Raw genomic sequence first — 17,980 nt, 5'->3', positions numbered from 1 at the left:
CCTCACAGTGCCAGAGACCCAGGTTCTCCTGACTTTAGGTGCTGATTGTGTGGAGTTTACACATTCTTTCGGGGACCACCTGCATTTCTTTGGTGCTCTAGTTTCCTCCCACATCTCAAAGACGAGTTGGTTATTAGGTTACTTGACCACTGTAAATTGTCCCAAATGTTAGAATCTGGGGGAAATGATGAGAATGTGGGAAGAATGAAAGACTGGCATTAATGTAGGGTTAGTGTAAATGGGTGGTTGATGGTTGGCACAGAGTCAGTGGGCCTGTTTCCGTGCTGTATCTCTCTATGACTCTATGACCCTGGACAGGCCTTGCTCAGGCTCAGTAAGCTTTAGGACACTCACCATCCGGGACATGCCCTCTTCTCATTACTACCATCAGGGAGGAGGTACAAGAGCCTGAAGATTCACACTCAACGATTCAGGAACAGCTTCTTCCCCTCTGCCAGCAGATTTCTGAATGGCCCATGAACCCACAAACACTACCTCGTTATTCCTTTTTTTTGCACTATTTATTTATTTTGTAAACTATAGTCATTTTATGCCTTGGCGTTGTACTGCTACCGCAAAACAACAAATTTCACGTCATATAAGTCAGTGATAATAAATCTGATAGTGATTCCGATTCTGAATTCCAATCATCAATAAGCTTTCTATCATCCTAAGCAGAGGAATGATGAAATTTGACCGTCAAGTTATCTGAATGAAGGTAAATCAGGGCAACGTTCACCTTTGACAATGAAAGCATGAATTATATGGACAGCTCTGGTGATAAAAATGTTAAAATTGACAGATTAAAAGCACAATGAAATCACCACCATCACTTGGCCTCAATGGCAGCACCCTCCTCTGAGTCAGATTATCATTGGCTCAATTCCTTCTCCAGGTACTGAGCATGAAATGCGGGCAGACGCAATTCCGCCAGAGATGCTGCCTTTCAGCTGGAATGTCAGGCTGATGTCCTACCTGACCTCTCAAATGGTCCCATGGAATCAAGTTCATATAAGACCAGGGGAGTCTCTTTGGTGTCCTAGTCAATATTAACATTATCTGAGACACAAGAGATTCTGCAGATGCTGGAATCTGGAGTAACACACACAAAAAGTGCTGGAGGAACTCAGCAAGTCAGGAAATGGAAGGAAATAAACAGTCAATGTTTCAGGTCAAGACCCTTCATCAGGACTGGAAAAGAAGAGGGCAGAAGGCAGAATAGGAAGGTCGGGGGAGGGGGAGGAGCACAAGTTGTCAGGTGATAGGTGAATCCTGGTGAGGAGGGAAGGTAGGTGGAGGGAGGGAGGGGGGAGATGTAAGCTGAGAGGTGATAGGTAGAAGAGGCAAAGGGCTGAAGAAGAAGGAATCCAGTAGGAGAGGGCAGTGGACCATGGAATAATATTATCTGAATGTTACCTCAAATCTATGTGTGGGTGTTTGTCGTACACTGATTGGCTGCAGCAGGCTCCTTCATTACAGCTGTGAATACACTATATCAGCCATAAAAAGCTTTGTGAGATTGTAAAATGCTCTATAAAAGGAACTCACTTTAACCTATGAAGAACATAACTAAAATTCTCTGGAGTCATCCTGTGCAAGATTAGTTTTATGATCCATTTTGGCAGTTGCTCTAAAGGTGTTACAGTTTCGAAAGGTCAAATGACATTTTTCACTTTTTCAGTCAGAGGATGTTTCTTTATATAAATCCCTTCCAGTGGAATTAAATGAGAGTGGATTGAACTGGAGTGGAAATGAACCCCCTACTTCTTTGACCTGACAGAGGTTGAGTGAACAGCCATCAATTGGAAACAGACAGTACAGAAAAAAAAGGCCCCTTGCCGTTTATGTTTTTAAAAGCAAAACCTTAAACGTTTCATGAAGGATCCATAGTGCAGCGTATCCTCAAGGAGGAAAATAGTAAGAGGTGGAGATAGACCAGGGTTTCTTCTTCTCAGGCACCCCCTTAATATCAATGATAACCTGCTCCAACTCCAGTTCCAGAGGTGCAGGATCCACAGACTCTCCCACAGGTGGGGCAGATGGTGCCTGGCGAGGTGCATGGAGGGTTGTTGTGATGTTGTGCACTCTTCCTCTGTTTGACCTTGGCCTCCACATGTTCCCATTAGAGACATTCAAAAGATGTGGTGCTTTCCTGGATGCTTCACAGTCAGCTTACGTGTTCTTGCCCAGTACTGAGTACTTAAGTAAGAGCCTGTATTATTGGTCGAGTTAAATTCAAAGCAGGGGCTTCAATGAACATAATTTATTATTTTACGAGAGTACTGGACGAATATAATGCCTGACTTGATGGCTGTTCAAAGCTTTGATGGTTTGATCAGCATCAAACCAGTTTTAGAAGGAGCCAGAAGTCGATGTTTATCACTGTGGGGCCAAGGGGATTCTAGTGATTATTTTGTCCCAACAGTCCCAATTCCCCACCTCAGTGGGCTGGGTTACTCAGTGGCCCACAGAGCTGGTGGCCTTTCTAGCAGGAACCTACTTCATAATAGAAGTTCAAGCTAAAAAGGAGATGTGCGGGCAAATGGGAATAAAACAGGAAGAGTGGAAATCTACAGAAAGTCAATCAGCAACTGAACAAGGGAAGTCAATCTAATGTTACAAAGTAGGCACTTCATAGGAACAAAACACAGGTCCACAACCACACATTAACCAAACTCTGCCTTTTATGATGCTAGGTGGCTTGCAGCACAGTGTTTGCTTCATTTATTTGTTTTTCAGGACATGGGTGTTGCTGGCAAGGCCAGAATTTATCACCCATCCCATGTTTCACTTGGGAACTTGGTGGTGAGCAAACTTCTTGAGCCACTGCAGTTCTCCTGGTGAAGCTCCTCCCACGGCGTCGTAAGGAGGGAGTTCCGGGTCTTAGTCCCAATGATGAAGAAGGAACAGTGATATTTTTCTGGGTCAACGTACACGTGACTCGGAGGGAACCTGCAAGGTGACAGTGTCCTCGTATACCTGCTGCCCTTGATCCTCTTGATGGCAGTTGTCACAGGCTTGGGAGGTGCTGTAGGAATAGTCGAGGTGGGGAACAGATTTTATAGATGATACACACTGCAGGTGGTTGGGGGAATGAAAGTTTAGAGTGGTGGATGGGATGCCAATCAGGCAGGCTGTATTTTTTCCCCTGATGGTGTCGAGCTACTTGAGTGTTGTTGGATGTGCCCCCATCCAGTGATGGAGACTATATTCCATCGCAGTCTTGATAATGTGCTGTGTTGATGGTGGAAAAGCTTTGGGGTGTCAGGAGGTGAGTCGCTCAATGGACGATACCCAGCCTCTCTTCTGCTCTTGTAACCGGAGTATATAGGTAGCTGGCCCGGTTACAACGAAAGTTTTTGTTTTTGCCATTTATGGTAATGATAACGATTTACCCAACAGAAGGTCAACCCTTCCCTGCAGTGTGGCAGTCCATGACCCATGGGCCAGTCTTGGCCCACTCAGTCCCCTGCTCAGCATAAAGCAGTGCCCTGCAGCCAGTGAAGAAACATATTGGAGTGACAACACATTAAAAATCCATAGAATCGGTGAAAGCTTCTAGTACAGAAGGAAGCCACTCAGCCCTTCATATCTGTGCTTATCAAAAAAGATCTGACTTGCCTCACCCTCCCTCTGCCACTAGATTGGTAGCCCTGCAGTTCACGGCTCTGTGAGCACACAAGTCGTGTTTAAATGTGAAGAGAGTTTCTGCCTCCATCACCTAGTACCACTGACACCTCTGAATCAGAATCAGAATCAGAATCAGGATTATTATCACTGACATATGTTGTGAAATTTGTTGTTTTGCGGCAGTAGTACAGCGCAAGACATGAAAATTACTATGTTACAAAAATAAATAATTAGTGCAAAAAGAGGATAACGAGGTAATGTTCACGGGTTCATGGACCATTCAGAAATCTGATGGCGGAGGGGAAGAAGCTGTTCCTAAAACGTTTAGTGTGGGTCTTCAGGTTCCTGTACCTCCTCTCCGATGGTAGTAACATGAAGAGGGCATGACAAGATGATGAGGGTCCTTAGTGATGGATGCCACCTTCTTGAGGCACCGCCTCTTGAAGATGCCCTCGATGGTGGGGAGGGTTGTACCCGTGATGGAGCTGGCTGAGTCTACAACCCTCTGCAGCCTTTTTTGATCCTGCGCATTGGAGCCTCCATACCAGGCAGTGATGCAACCAGTCAGAATGCTCTCCACTGTACATCTGTAGAAATTTGTAAAAGTCTTTAGTGACACACCAAATCTCCTCAAACTCCTAATGAAGTAGAGCCACTGGCATGCCTCCTTCGTGATTGCATCAATGTGCTGGGCCCAAGATAGATCCTCTGAGATGCTGACGTCCGGGAATTTGAAGCTGCTCACCCTTTCCACCGCTGACCCCTCAATGAGGGCTGGTGTTTGTTCTCCTGACTTCCCCTTTCTAACTTCCCCTTTCCTTGGTCTTGCTGATGTTGAGTATGCGGTTGTTGTTGTGACACCACTCAACCAGCCGATCTATCTCACTCCTATATGCCTTCTCATTGCCATCTGAGATTCTACCAACCGCAGTGGTTTCATTTGCGAATTTATAGATGGTGTTTGAGCTGTGCCTAGCCACGCAGTCGTAAGTATAGAGAGAGTAGAGCAGTGGGCAAGCACACAATCTTGAGGTGTGTCTGTATTGATTGTCAACGAGGAGGAGATGTTACTACCGATCCGCACTGCTGTGGTCTCCCGATAAGGAAGCCGAGGATCCAGCTGCAGAGGGAGGTACAGAGGCCCAGGTTTTGAAGCTTGTTGATTAGTACTGAGGGGATGATGGTGTTGAACACTGGGCTTTAATCAATAAACAGCAGCCTGACGTATGTTTTGCTGTTGCCTAGCTGCTCCAAGGCCAAGTGCAGAGCCAGTGAGATTGCATCCAATGTACACCTGTTGTGGCAGTAGGCAAATAGCAGCAGGTTCAGGTCCTTGCTCAGACAGGAATTAATTCTAGCTATGACCAACCTCTCAAAGCTCTTCATCACATTAGATGTGAGTGGTACTGGGTGATAGTCATTGAGGCAGCTCACCCTGCTCTTCTTGGGCACCAGTATGATGCCCTTTTGAAGCAGATGGGAACCTCCGACTGCAGCAGTGAGAGGTTGAAGATGTCCTTGAACTCTCCAGCCGGTTGGTCGGCACAGGTTTTCAGTACCCTGCCAGGTACACTGTCAGGGCCTGACACCTTGCGAGGCTTCACCCTCTTGAAGGACGTTCTGACATCAGCCTCCAAGACAGAGATCACAGGGTCACCAGATGCTGCGGGGAGTCGCACAGATGTAATGTTATTCTCCCTTTCAGAGCATGTATAAAAGTCGTTGAGCTCATCAGGGAGTGAAGCATCACTGCCATTTATGCTGTTAGGTTTCGCCTTACAGGAAGTAATGGCGTGCAAACCCTGACACAGCTGTCGTGCATCCGATTGTGTCTCTAACTTCACAGAGAATTGCCTTTTCGCTCTCATGATGGCCTTCCGTAGGTCATACCTGGACTTCCTGTAGGGTTTTGGATTGCCGGTCTTGAACGCCACAGATCTAGCCCTCAGCAGAATCTCCTGGGCTTCTGGTTTGGGAAGACTTGATATGTTCTTGACGACACACACTCATCCACACAGGTCTTTATGAAGTCAGTGATGGCCGTCGCACATTCATTCAGATCCGAAGATGAATCCCTCGAAATGGTCCAGGCCACTGATTCAAAGCAGTCCTGTAAATGCTCCTCCACCTCCCTTGGCCATACCTTCGCAGTCCTCACCACTAATGCTGAGGTCTTCAGTCTCTGCCTATGTGCCAGGAGTAGAAGTACAGCCAGGTGATCAGACTTGCTAAAGTGCGGGTGCGAGATGGCACGGTATGTGTTCTTGATGGTGGTTTAACAGTGATCGAATGTGTTGGCTCCTCTGGTTCTGCAGGTGACACATTGGTGGTAGTTTGTCAGAGACTTCTTCAAGCTGGCCTTATTGAGGTCCCCCCGCCATGATCAGGAAGGCATCAGGGTGCGCTGTCTCGTGACTGTTGATCACGGTGCTCAGCTCCTCCAGTGCCAGCTTGATGTCTGCCAGGGGTGGAATATAAACCGTTACCAGGATGACAGCGGAGAACTCCCTCAGCAGATAGAACGGATGACACTTGACCGCTAGATATTCCAGGTTGGGAGAGCAGGATTGAGACAGAACCGCTACGTCTGCGCACCACGATGAGTTAATCATAAAACGAACCTCTACCTTTACCTGATGCCACTGTCCGGTCCATGCGGTGGATGGTGAAAGCCTCAGGCTGGAGCGCTGTGTCCGGAGTGCTGGGCGTGAGCCATATCTCTGTGAAGCAGAGTACACGACAGTCCCCAATGTCCCTCTGGTACTGCGGTCTTGCTCCTGAGCCTTCAATTTTATCTTCCAGGGACTGTACATTAGCCAGGAGGAGGTGTGTGTGGGGGAGGTGGCCTTAGGGCCCGGCACTTCAGTTTTACCTGCAGCCCTTCCCGGCAGCCATGTTTCCTGAAACAGTGGAGACATTCCCTGAGCTTCCAGCTGCTTCACCTGCTGCCCGGGCGGTCCGGAGTCTGGAGTCCGGAGTCCGGAGTCTGCCAGTTCTGACTATCGCTAAGCTGTGGATTCAAATCTCAGTCCACCATCGATGTCCGTATTGAAAGTTTAATGCAGGATTGAGGGAGTGCAGCTTTGTCCAAAGTGCCATCATTAGGATGACACTTTAAACCGAGGGGCTGCTCAGCTAGAAGTAGGGAGTTCTCCCGGTGCCCTGGCCAACAGTCTTTGGGGACGTTAACTCGATAACCTAATCTCTTACACTGCCCTCTCTTTAGCACACAGAACTGACCTTATGAGAAAATTAGGAAATTTCAGTGTAACCCGCGCGAGGGACCTTCTCAAAGAAATTTGGACCCAATGACAGCAGGAACTAAATAGCAGCATATGCAAATACATCTCTGCAGGGACTGACTGGCATCTATCACAAGGACCCCAGTGAACACGAAACAACCTCCAGGTATCATTGTTTTTACAGGTTTGCTTCCAGCTTTAATCTTGCTCCCCACTGCTGTCTTTTTATTCAACAAGGTGACTTGTGATATCTAAAAGCATAAATCTCCTGACTGCTTTGCAACATACCAGTTGGTTCTATTAGTGATATAGCTGTACAACTGAAACACTGCTTTATCAAAAGAAAGGTTAGGATCTCAAAGAGGCATCGCACCATCATCAAGATTTGATTCCTTTCTGGAGTCGGGAACCAGTATTCCAGAGAATAATTTGCATAAAGTACCTGGATATTTAGAAATGACATCTGTGTTGCCAACAGAGAACTGGCTTCCAGCTCAATGCTTTTTACTCAGAAATGCAAAGTCAGCAGTTTTGTGCTGGCAAGCAGTATTTGTGTGCAGAACAAATGGGTTCCCCTTTGCTGAGGGGTTCTCCAAGGGTGCTCACAAAATCGTTTTGTCTTTGTCAAATGCATAATCTAGAGAAGAATCAACACTGCATTTCAGTAATTGCTAAATAAACCTTTCCTGTGATCGGATACGAGCTACTTAACAGAAAGAACCTGCAGCTATTCTGCACCAGTGGAGTGGCTTGATTAAGTTGCTGCATTTTTAACCCTTGCCACGTGAATATTTTCAATAGATCCAACCTGGCTTAAGATGAAAACTGTAACACGTCTATGAACAGTTAATCAAAGGCGGGGCTTTAACCAAAGGAAAAAGTGAATGAAACGACTTGCAGTTAGGCAATCTCAATCAGAATCTCACAACTCTTCATAGTGATGAAGGAAATGCAGCAGATAGTTTACAGGCAGTGAATGCCTACCAATGGGTTTAAGGTGGAGAGGGGAGGTTTAAAGAAGATTTGCAAGACAAGTTTTTTTTACACAGGGAGTGGTAGGCACCTGGAACATACTGCCAGGGGAGGTGGTAGAAGCAGATATGATAGCAAGAGGCATTTAGACAGGCACATGACAGGTGGATACAGATCATGTGCAGGCAGATGGGATTAGTTAGATTGGCACAGACATGGTGGGCTGAAGGGCCTGTTCCTGCGCTGTACTATAACAGCAATAAGGTGATCACCAGATAACTGAATGTCTTGTAACACTACCTTGTGGCCTGGTTACAAGTCACTTGCAGTGTTGTGGGTCTGGCGCCACATATTAACCAGATTGAGGAGGATAGCGGATTACCTCCCTTAAGAGGAATTGGTGAACAGTCGGAATTTTTGCATCAATCCATTCTTGATACTGGATTTTTATTCTAGCTGCTATGGTGAGATTCAAACTCTTAACTTCAGATCGGTAAGTCGCTGGAGTACTGCACTAACATACCCATGTGTCTACTCCTTGCTTACTTGGGACAACAGACCTGCCCTTATAGAACAGTAGGTTAGCTGCGGAGATTCTTACCGTTTATTTCTATACACTCCTGTATATGCCCCCTCTGGTGGAAGGTGGAAGTACAGTACGATGTTTACCCAGGGAATGCCCATTAGAAATGAGGACATTGGAATTCATAATGGTCATACAAAAAACAACAGACATTATGATCTTAAGACTGAGGTTAGATTCTGGCTTCAAATCCTGAACCAATTTTCTCCTCACCTCCATTTGATATGACTGTTCTTCACCCTGACCCTCAACATTGTGGTAAATCAGTCATTAATAAAGGAACACCCTGTTAATCTGGCACACTCAGGACTTTGGCAGTAGCAGAAACAGATTTTCTGGATTATTGGATGTTATTTACCACTCCAAAACACGAAATTTGCTTTTTTATTTTGGATGTTACACAGCAGTATAATAAATTTTCAAGTGAACCCAGTGAATTTAAAGGGAGTGCAGGAAACAGGGCTCCAGTGAGTCTAAAGGGAGTAGGGAAGCAGAACCAGATGAGTTTCAATGGAGTATGGATACAGGGCCCCGGTGACGTTCAAGGAAGTGTGGGAAGCAGAGTTGAGTGAGTTTCCAGGGAGTGCAGGAAATGGGGCCCCGGAAAATGTAAAAGGAGTGTGGGCCCCGGGGAGTTTAAAGGGAGCGTGGCGAACAGAACCAGGTGAGTTTTAAGGGTGCGTAAAAAGCAGGGCTCTGGTGAATGCATGGGTCCAGGCCCCAGTGAGTTTAAAGGGCGTGCAGGAATCATGCCCCAGGTTGTTGAAGGGAGCGTGGGAACCAGGGCCCTTGTTAAAGGAAGTGTGGGAATTAGCATCTGGGGAGCCGGATGATGAACCCTTGCGATAACGAATTATTGGAATTTTACTTTAGGACGAATTGTGGTTTTTGGCAGTTTGTTGCATTATTAGTGCCTACTGCCATTTTTATAAGGGAGATTGCAACATGTGTTTCCGGCTGGAAACAATCATAGCTGTTTTAAAGATGCACTACTGTGAAGACTGCATCATGTGACTAATTGCCATTACAAGACAGTGAGGAACGTTCCAAAGTATCTACCTCTGTAGGAGAAGTCACAGTAACAAGTGCTGTCCTAACACAGCAAGCTCTTCTTTTATTTAATAAAGTATCCTACCTGTTAGTTTGAATTACCAACAATTTTCCAGTTTCTCTGAGAGTGACACTGAGACTGAGCTTGTCTCAGTAACCTGTTGTTAACCCTGTGTAGTCCAGGCATTGCACTGCCAGCACTGGCAATGTGATGTAACTACAGAACAATGTTTACATAGGTAAATAAAACTAGGAGCACTGCTCCTCCCTATCCCCTGGGTCCAGACAGTTAGTGAGGTGTGCATGGCACTCACTTTTCCCAGCTGAGGACCAACATAGAACATAGAACATTACAGCACAGTACAGGCCCTTCGGTCCACAATGTTGTGCCGACATTTTATCCTGCTCTAAGATCTATCTAACCCTTCCCTCCCACATAGCCCTCCATTTCTCTATCATTCATGTGTCTATCTAAGAGTCTCTTAAATGTCCCTAATGTATCTGCCCCCACAACCTCTGCCGGCAGTGTGTTCCACGTACCCACCACTCTCTGTGTAAAAAACTTATCCCAGACATCCCCCTTATATCTTCCTCCAATCACCTTAAAATTATGTCTCCTCGTGTTAGCCGTTGTCGCCCTGGGAAAAAGTATCTGACTGTCCACTCGATCTATCATCTTGTACACCTCTATCAAGTCACCTCTCATCCTCCTTCTCTCCAAAGAGAAAAGCCCTAGTTCACTCAACCTATCCTCATAAGACATGCTCTCCAATCCAGGCAGCATACTGGTAAATCTCCTCTGCACCATCTCTAAAGCTTCCACATCCTTCCTATAATGAGGCGACCAGAACTGAACACAATACTCCAAGTGTGGTCTGACCAGAGTTCTATAGAGCTGCAACATTACCTGTGTCCCAACAACATCAAAAGACATCTGGATAAGTACATGGATAGGAGGGGTTTAGAGGGCTTTGGGCCAAATACAGGCAAATGGGACTAGTTTGGTGTCCACCATGTTCGGCATGGACGAGTTGGGCCAAAGGGCTTTTCTGTGCTGTAGTAGTCTATGATTACAACATCATAGATCCCCATTTAAAATAGTTATAATGGTCATGTGCCCAATCAAACCACTGACTAATCTGAACAACCTAGCAATGATGAGAATGGGCAATGTTACCCCTTCCCTATGATCCTGAGCCCCACATCATGACCGTCAACACATTGCCAAAATGTTTACAGCAGGCACAAGGCCTCAAGATCTCTGCTGAATTTCCACACACAGTGAGAGATCAATTAATATTTATATTGATCATTATTGACATTTCCAAGGAGTTTCCTCCTGAGGTAATTATACAATGGGACCATGCAGAAACTTTGTGGTTTCTTTGTGCCAGTTCACTGCACCTTCTTTGGCTCTGGACCTTCTCTCCCTCAAGATCTTGCTCCAGCAGATTCCCTAAGTTCTTCCAAAAGGAAAGTAAGTGTTTGCCTGAACAGTAGGTGAATGTTCCATGCAAGCTCCACAAAAAAACAGCTGAAGTGAACTTTTGTAAAGAGCTTGAACCTGGTGTGTTAGAGACAGCACGTGCCCAGATATAGGGATGCTGCAGGTTTGGAGTTCCGTCTGGTTCACTGCCTCCACCATGTGTGTGGCCAGCTTTACATAGAATACTCCAATAATCCCAATGGTTTGGCATCAGACTCATCAGATGCTGTTTACTCCCCAACACTTCCTTTAAACTCAGCAGGGCCCATGTCCCATGCTCTCTTTAAACTCACCAGGCCCCTGTTTCTTTCCCCTGTTCCTTCTAATTTACTAGGTCCACTAGAAAACTTATGATACTACCATGTGCCATCTAAAAAAGACTGAATTAAAATTGTGTTGGGGATTAATGGGAAAACATCCAATAGGCCGGAAAATCTGCCTGTTCAGCTACTCAGGTGCCACCTACTGTGAGATATAACTTTGCAGCCAATGTGAGTTGTCAGTGATATACTTCCCAAATTGCATCTACTATAAATAGGGAGCAGACAGGAGAGTGAGGTGAGGAAAAGTTTCGTCACAAACTAATTTGGCCAAACATCTTGTGACTTTCTGTGATTTTGTGAGACTCTGAAAGGCATCACAACCACAGCAGGTTTAAAAGAGTTGATGGGCTGGGATTGGTTGTTGGCGAGAGGCAAGAAGCGAGATACTTCCCAGAACTTCAGGGTGTCCTTTACAAAACCCATAAGATTCTCCAAGTCCAGTGTCTTCATTCATTGTGAAGGGCTGGTAATGGGGTATGGAGACTTGGTTCAAACATATGATGCCTGAAACTGGAATGAACCCTGCTACACACATGTAGATAGATAATCTACCTGCTCAGAGCAACTCCTTTGAGTGTGAATTATAAAACTTACATGTGCTTGGTAGTGCTAATTTTTACATCTTCTATCCATCGGAACTAGTATGGAAATGCCTGATCCTGTCTGATCTCTGAAGCTAAGGAGGCTCAGGCCTATTTGGGTCATGGATGGGCTGCTTCGGAAAGGGGGAGAGAGGCACCATCAGGTCACTCTTGGCCAAGGAGGACCGATGATGCAAAGCAAGTTGCAACATGTAAGATCCCAGCGGTTGCAATAGCTGAAAACTAATCTGATTTTGAGTCCTTATAAAAGGAAATGCAAATAATATTTGTTTAAGGTTGAAGATTTAATATCTGCAGTGAAGCTTCTATTTTCCTGTGAAGAAGGAAACTTCGAAAAACTTTTTCTCCTCTCTCAGATGAGAGTTCTGTGAGACCATCTCTCACTGCTCTGCCTCTGTGTAAGCATCTGCAGTCACTTGTGTTTCTATTTTGCAGTAATGGTCAATGACTTAAGTTAATTAACAGCCCCTAACTGTTGGTTGAACAATATTCTAAAAACAAGAATGGTTCAAGTTCTTTACAAATAACAAGAACACTTTAATGAATTGATACATTCTGTAAAGTTTTGCCTGTTAAAAATTATTGTGGATAATCATGAAGACAGCTACGGAAGATTTGACAACTGATCTGCTGGAGGAACTTAGTGGGTCGAGCAGCATTTGAATGTGGTCGAAGGGCCGGAGTAGAAACCATAAAGGGGGAACAGTGAGAGAGGGACTCACAGAACTCCCGTCAAAGAGGAGGAGGAAAAGTTCTTCGAAGTCGGCATGCCTTGAGGAGACTTTGCAATGCCGACGCAGGAGAATGCAGATACTGGAATCTGGATGCTGCTCGAGCTGCTGAGTTCCTCCAGCAGATCGTTTGTTGCTCCAGATCCCAGCATCTACAGTCTCTTGTGGCTGCAGCTGCTGAAGGTTGCCCTGCATTTGTTGTCATATTTCCTTATGACATAGAACGAGACTATACAGCCCATGAAGTCTATGTTGGATCTCTAAGCAATCCCATCAATTCCATTCCCCCTCTTATTTCTCTGCATCTTTTCTCTCTCACAATCCCATTAACATCCAGCTAATTCTTTTCCCTTCAACCTGCATCGGGGGAATTTACAGTAGCCAATTAACCTCATGTTCCTGACAATTCAGGAAGATCGATTGATTTGGTTTAAGTTTACTTTCATTTTGAACATGCACAGTGAGTGAAAGCAACATCTCCCTGTTTAATCCATGGTCACTACTTGTGACCTGGTGTAGAACAAAGCATATAATTGATGTTCTTGCTAATCAGATATTTCACCATCAACTTGCTTTGCCTCTCCCCATCTTGATGTAGGTTAACATCTCGATAACCCTGATTATCCACATCCTTCACAGACATAAATACACTGGTCGATATGAACACTGCCTAGAAATTCTAGAACACCCTTAGGGACGGGATGGAACTGTAGGTGCAGTGGGGCAAGGACCACAATGGTCATTGACTCTCTGTATCAAAGTTCATCTATGACTGGGCTTGAGTCCTTGGCTGCAAGGTGTTGCATGATTTTCCCTTTATGCTTTTCTCAGAGGTCAGCTACAGGCCTGGATGTGTCCATGGATGGGTATAGGGAGTGAAGTTGAATGGATGGGTTGGGACTGGGAGGACCATATTTTTGAGGGAGATTCCACAGGCTAGCACATCATCACATCTCAGGACTGAGGAAGCCAGCCGCACTGGGTGGTTATGGAAGATGGGCATCAGTGTCAGAAGAGGCAGGGACATGTTCGGAGTCGGGGAGAGACAGGGAGGGGGGCTATCATTGTGATGTGTTGGGGTGGGTGGGTATGGTCAACAGCAACAGCAAAGGAAGCAGATGATGAGCTACGGAGGGGGATGGTTTGGAGCTCCATTCAGTGTGGGGAAGTGAGGGGTTGCCCAGGGATTTAGGTAAGTTGTTGATAGAACAACATAGACCAAATTTTCCTGCATTCTTCCAAAAGGAAGCCACAACAGGAAGTGCCCAGTCAAATTTCGCAAATGGTGTGATTTGACTTGGAAATGGTTGCAAATGCAACATAGTCCCCGTTAACACAATTTTCAACCACATACTACTGGAAAGCAAGCACAGTGACATTGAATTTCCAGGCTTTTATTTGTAGCAGATCTTGTCCATATTCAGGGTGCTGTTCTGTATATTTCAGTGAGCTGTTATACTTATCCTGACCTTGTCACATTCAACAGCACAATCTGCCATCTAGTGTCAGTCAATAAAGACATTTGAGCAAGAGGGATCATGTCAGGGGATACAAGTGGGTAATATAAACCCATTCTCAGCACAGGATCAGAGAGTTGAGGGAGAGAACAGTTTAAGATCAGGCCAAAATCAGAGGGCAGCACAGTGGCAGAGCCACTGCCTCACAGTTCCAAAGACGCAGGTTCAATCCTGACCTCGGGTGCTGACTGCATGGGTCTGAGTTTGCAGGTTTTCCCTGTGACTGCATGGGTTTCCTCCAGGTGCTCCAGTTTCTTCCCACATCCCAAAGACATGTGGGTTGACAGGTTATTTGGCTGCTGTAAAACCCCCTAGTGTGTAGGTGAGTGGTAGAATCGAGGGGAAGTTGGTGGTTGATGGTCAGTGTGAATTCAATGTGCTGAAGGGCCTGTATTCGTGCTATATGTCTCTGTGACTTGATGTGGTTGGTGCTTTGTGTACATCATAACACCACTGAGGGCACTTCTCTGCTCCACTAAAAATAAGCCAACATTGTCTTGGAGCTGTCTTAGGCCCTCACCTCCTCCCTGGAGAACAACAAAATAGAAGCAGAACCAGGTTATCAAAAATGTGATTCATGCTATTGGTGATCATGCATGTGTAACATGGCTTTTGCAATCCAAAATGCAAACCACAGACAAAGTTTACTTCAAAACTTAAGGATGTACGAGAATAGGAAACAGGACCATATGTGGGCCATGCAGCCCATCAAGGGTGCTTCCGGTTCCAGTAAGATCATGGCTTATCTTTCACATTATTGTCACTTTCCCAATTCTATCCCCATGTCCCCAATTCCCCTTTTAAAAAATCTGAATGAAGTTAATTATCGACTGAGCATCTAAACCTTTCCGGAATAAGTATTACAAATATTCACAACCCTGGAGTGATGAATTTTCATCTCATCTCACTCTTTAAATCACCAGGGCCTTATCCTGAGATTATGAACTCTTGTTCTAGACACTCAAGCACAGGAATCAGCCCTTCTGTCTCTACCTTTCCAAACAGGCTTAGAATTTTATATAGTTCAATGAGATTGACCCTCATTCTTCTAAACTGCAGTGGGTATGGGCCCGCTCGACTCCTTTTCTCCTCATCCTTGGAACCAGTCGCGTGAATCTTCACTGGATCCGACCCAAGACTTCTCCATCCTCACTTAGGTAACAGAGACCCTAAACTGTTCACTGCACTCCAGGTCTAGTCTCACCAAAGCCCTATGTAATATTTACTCTAGTAATCCATCCCTTTGCTATGTTAACTTAAAGCAATATCTACCTCAGAGACACAGTTGTATCTGTAGACAGGACATTTCAAATATCATATATAATTTAGCTATTTATGTTCTTGCACTCATTCACAATACAGGCAAGAACTTCAAGATAAGATCTCTCCAAATACCAATATTCACTCGAGTTTGGCCTACTTAAAAACAATGTTGTTTTTCTATTCTTGCTCCCAAGCTGGTAATTTCACACTTGCCCATCTTCTAGTCCACCTGCCATCTCCTGATCAATCATTAACCAGTTTTCTATCAACATTCACATCCAGTTAATGAACATATCCTTTCTTACAGGCATTTTCGATACTTGTCACAGTTTACTTTCTCATTTTGGCTTTATGCATGTGACAATAAACTAATTTGAATCTGAGTATAATCCCCATTTCATTTTCTGCACTTTTCTGAAGTCCAGAAAATGAAATGGGGATTATACTCAGACTCAGATTAGTTTATTGTCCTATACACCAGGGTGCAATGAAATTCCTTGCTCCCGTGAAGCTCAGTGTAAACAGTATACATGGTAATAATAAATACAACAACTCTATTTCTAAGCATTCTTCTCAATGAGAGTGGATTTCTTCACCCCTAAAATGTGGTAAAAACAATAAGCAGTGTGTATTGCACTCGGAATAGTTCTTCCTTCCACTATCTTCTACTTTGACAAAATCTAAGACCATCTTTCTTAAAAACTTCAGTAACATCATCTGCTCTCTTTGACAGACTGAAGTCTATCTCACCAGGTTCTTACACAGAGCTAGCTCTTAAATTAGAAATCAGAATGCATTTCAATCCGATTTGTAAATTGATTGGACACATAATGAAGTATCTATTCCTTTTATTAAAGTTAGGATATTAAATATTGCAAGTGGCATTAATTTAAATGTTAGCTGTGAAAACATGGACTATCTTAACAACTCCACAAGGACTAATCATTGAGTTGTATAAAACTGGTCTATAATTCAGTACCTAAGAACGTGATGACTTCTTGGTTGATATTAAATGCAATCATCGCAAGCATTTAATTGGTTTCAAATAAAATGAATAATGACATGATGTAATTCATAAATGTAATCTCATGGAGATAGTTTTGTGGTCTGTAGAAATGATATTTCACTTACCATATACACTTTAACTATTTAGATTCATGGCTCATTCAAGGAAGTGTTGCAGGATATGAAATTAAACATTCTTATGGCAGCAGAAGAGCCATAATATAATCACAGTCAAGTATTGGCTGTGATTATATTAGCTTCAAGGGAATCAATATATTATGACAGATGGAAAACAGTGATCCATTTGAAATATTAAACGCTGCCACCATCACCCCCTCCCTTGTGATGTGTTAAGTGGCTCCAGAACTTTGCTCTGCCACGTGGGTTGATAAAGCAGAGAACGGAGAAAAGAAAATCCTCTTTATTAAAAATGGGACTGACCCAAGTAGAGAAACATCTCCGATGCTTAGAAGATAAACCCACATTGCCCTTTAATTTACATCTGTAAATCAATTCATTTCAGTGAACAGCTGTTAGCATCAGACCATAGGCCACAACAAACCATGCTTTAATCACTCCTGGCCTCGGCTGAACCTTATTTTCATTTCATCTGTTCAACGGAGATGTGGAGCTGCAGCCCTCAAATAGTTAAACATCCAATCAGCATTTCCTTAAATACTTCGCTCTCTGTTTAAATAACAGACATGAGATATCATTCATTCTGTGTTTCTTTGACTTCAGTGATTGACCAACATAAGCAAGGGGAGGAGAACTCCTCACTATTAAATGAAGTGTTAATGTGACACTTAAAACCATAAAGAATGATAGCTGCAACATTCAGTGCATAAATGTAACAACAGTATGGCAGGTTCTTAATTATCCTTCACTTAGCTCCGTAGAGGTACCCAGCTATCATAAGTTACAAAATAAATGACTAATAACCGAATGCCTCACTCACCATTTAACAAGTTCCCATTTTGTTTCTCCTGATTGCTGCTTGCTTGCCATCATTCAGAGCAGTTTCCTTCCTCGAATGGGATTGTCTGCATCTACACAACAGTGAGGCTAAACAGCTAGGTCTGAGCACCCCAGACTGCAGCACTGTGTAAATCTCCATCAGATTAGCTAGCTGCACAGAGATTCAATCTGCTTCTCCTCTGGTCCTAGTGGAAGGTTAGAACAGGAAACCAGATGGGTTGTACCAACTTAACTTTGTTCGTCTCAACCACACAGCAATAAAGCAGATCGAACGCAGACTAAATGCCAAGGTCAGAGGCTGCTGTAGGTAGTGTTCACATTTTAGAAGCTATTTTTTCTTCAGTGACTTAATTCAGGCTTTTCAAAGGTGCAAAGAAGCAAACCATCCAGTGAAAGTGGTATGGGCCGCTTTATACTCATTGTAACAATGCTCAGGAGATTGTAATCGTAGACCAGGGGCTTTCTGCTCTCCAGGAACAGGGAGCAGCCGAGGGCGATAAAGTACTCGAACATTCCAGGAAATATCTGAACTCCATAATGTGTGTGCTGTATTGCTCAATAAGGAGAACTCTCACTGCCAGGTCAGATAACTGTGGGT

At 44.4% G+C, this 17,980-nt stretch overlaps 1 protein-coding gene across 1 annotated transcript in view; it reads right to left on the bottom strand.

Moving 5' to 3' along the window:
• LOC127581192 (rap1 GTPase-activating protein 2-like) overlaps positions 1-17,544 on the bottom strand; it is a 328,459-nt gene extending 310,915 nt beyond the window's left edge. Inside the window, 1 exon segment of the mRNA XM_052035296.1 lies at positions 17,363-17,544. Coding sequence (XP_051891256.1) covers positions 17,363-17,415 — 53 coding nt within the window. The 5' untranslated portion in view covers positions 17,416-17,544.
• Between the last annotated feature and the right edge of the window lie 436 nt (positions 17,545-17,980).

The sequence above is a fragment of the Pristis pectinata genome, chromosome 21 (genome assembly GCF_009764475.1).
Source record: "Pristis pectinata isolate sPriPec2 chromosome 21, sPriPec2.1.pri, whole genome shotgun sequence".
Taxonomy (NCBI): domain Eukaryota; kingdom Metazoa; phylum Chordata; class Chondrichthyes; order Rhinopristiformes; family Pristidae; genus Pristis; species Pristis pectinata.
The sequence above is the reverse complement of the archived record's forward strand: the minus strand, read 5'-3'. Positions and strand labels throughout refer to the sequence as shown.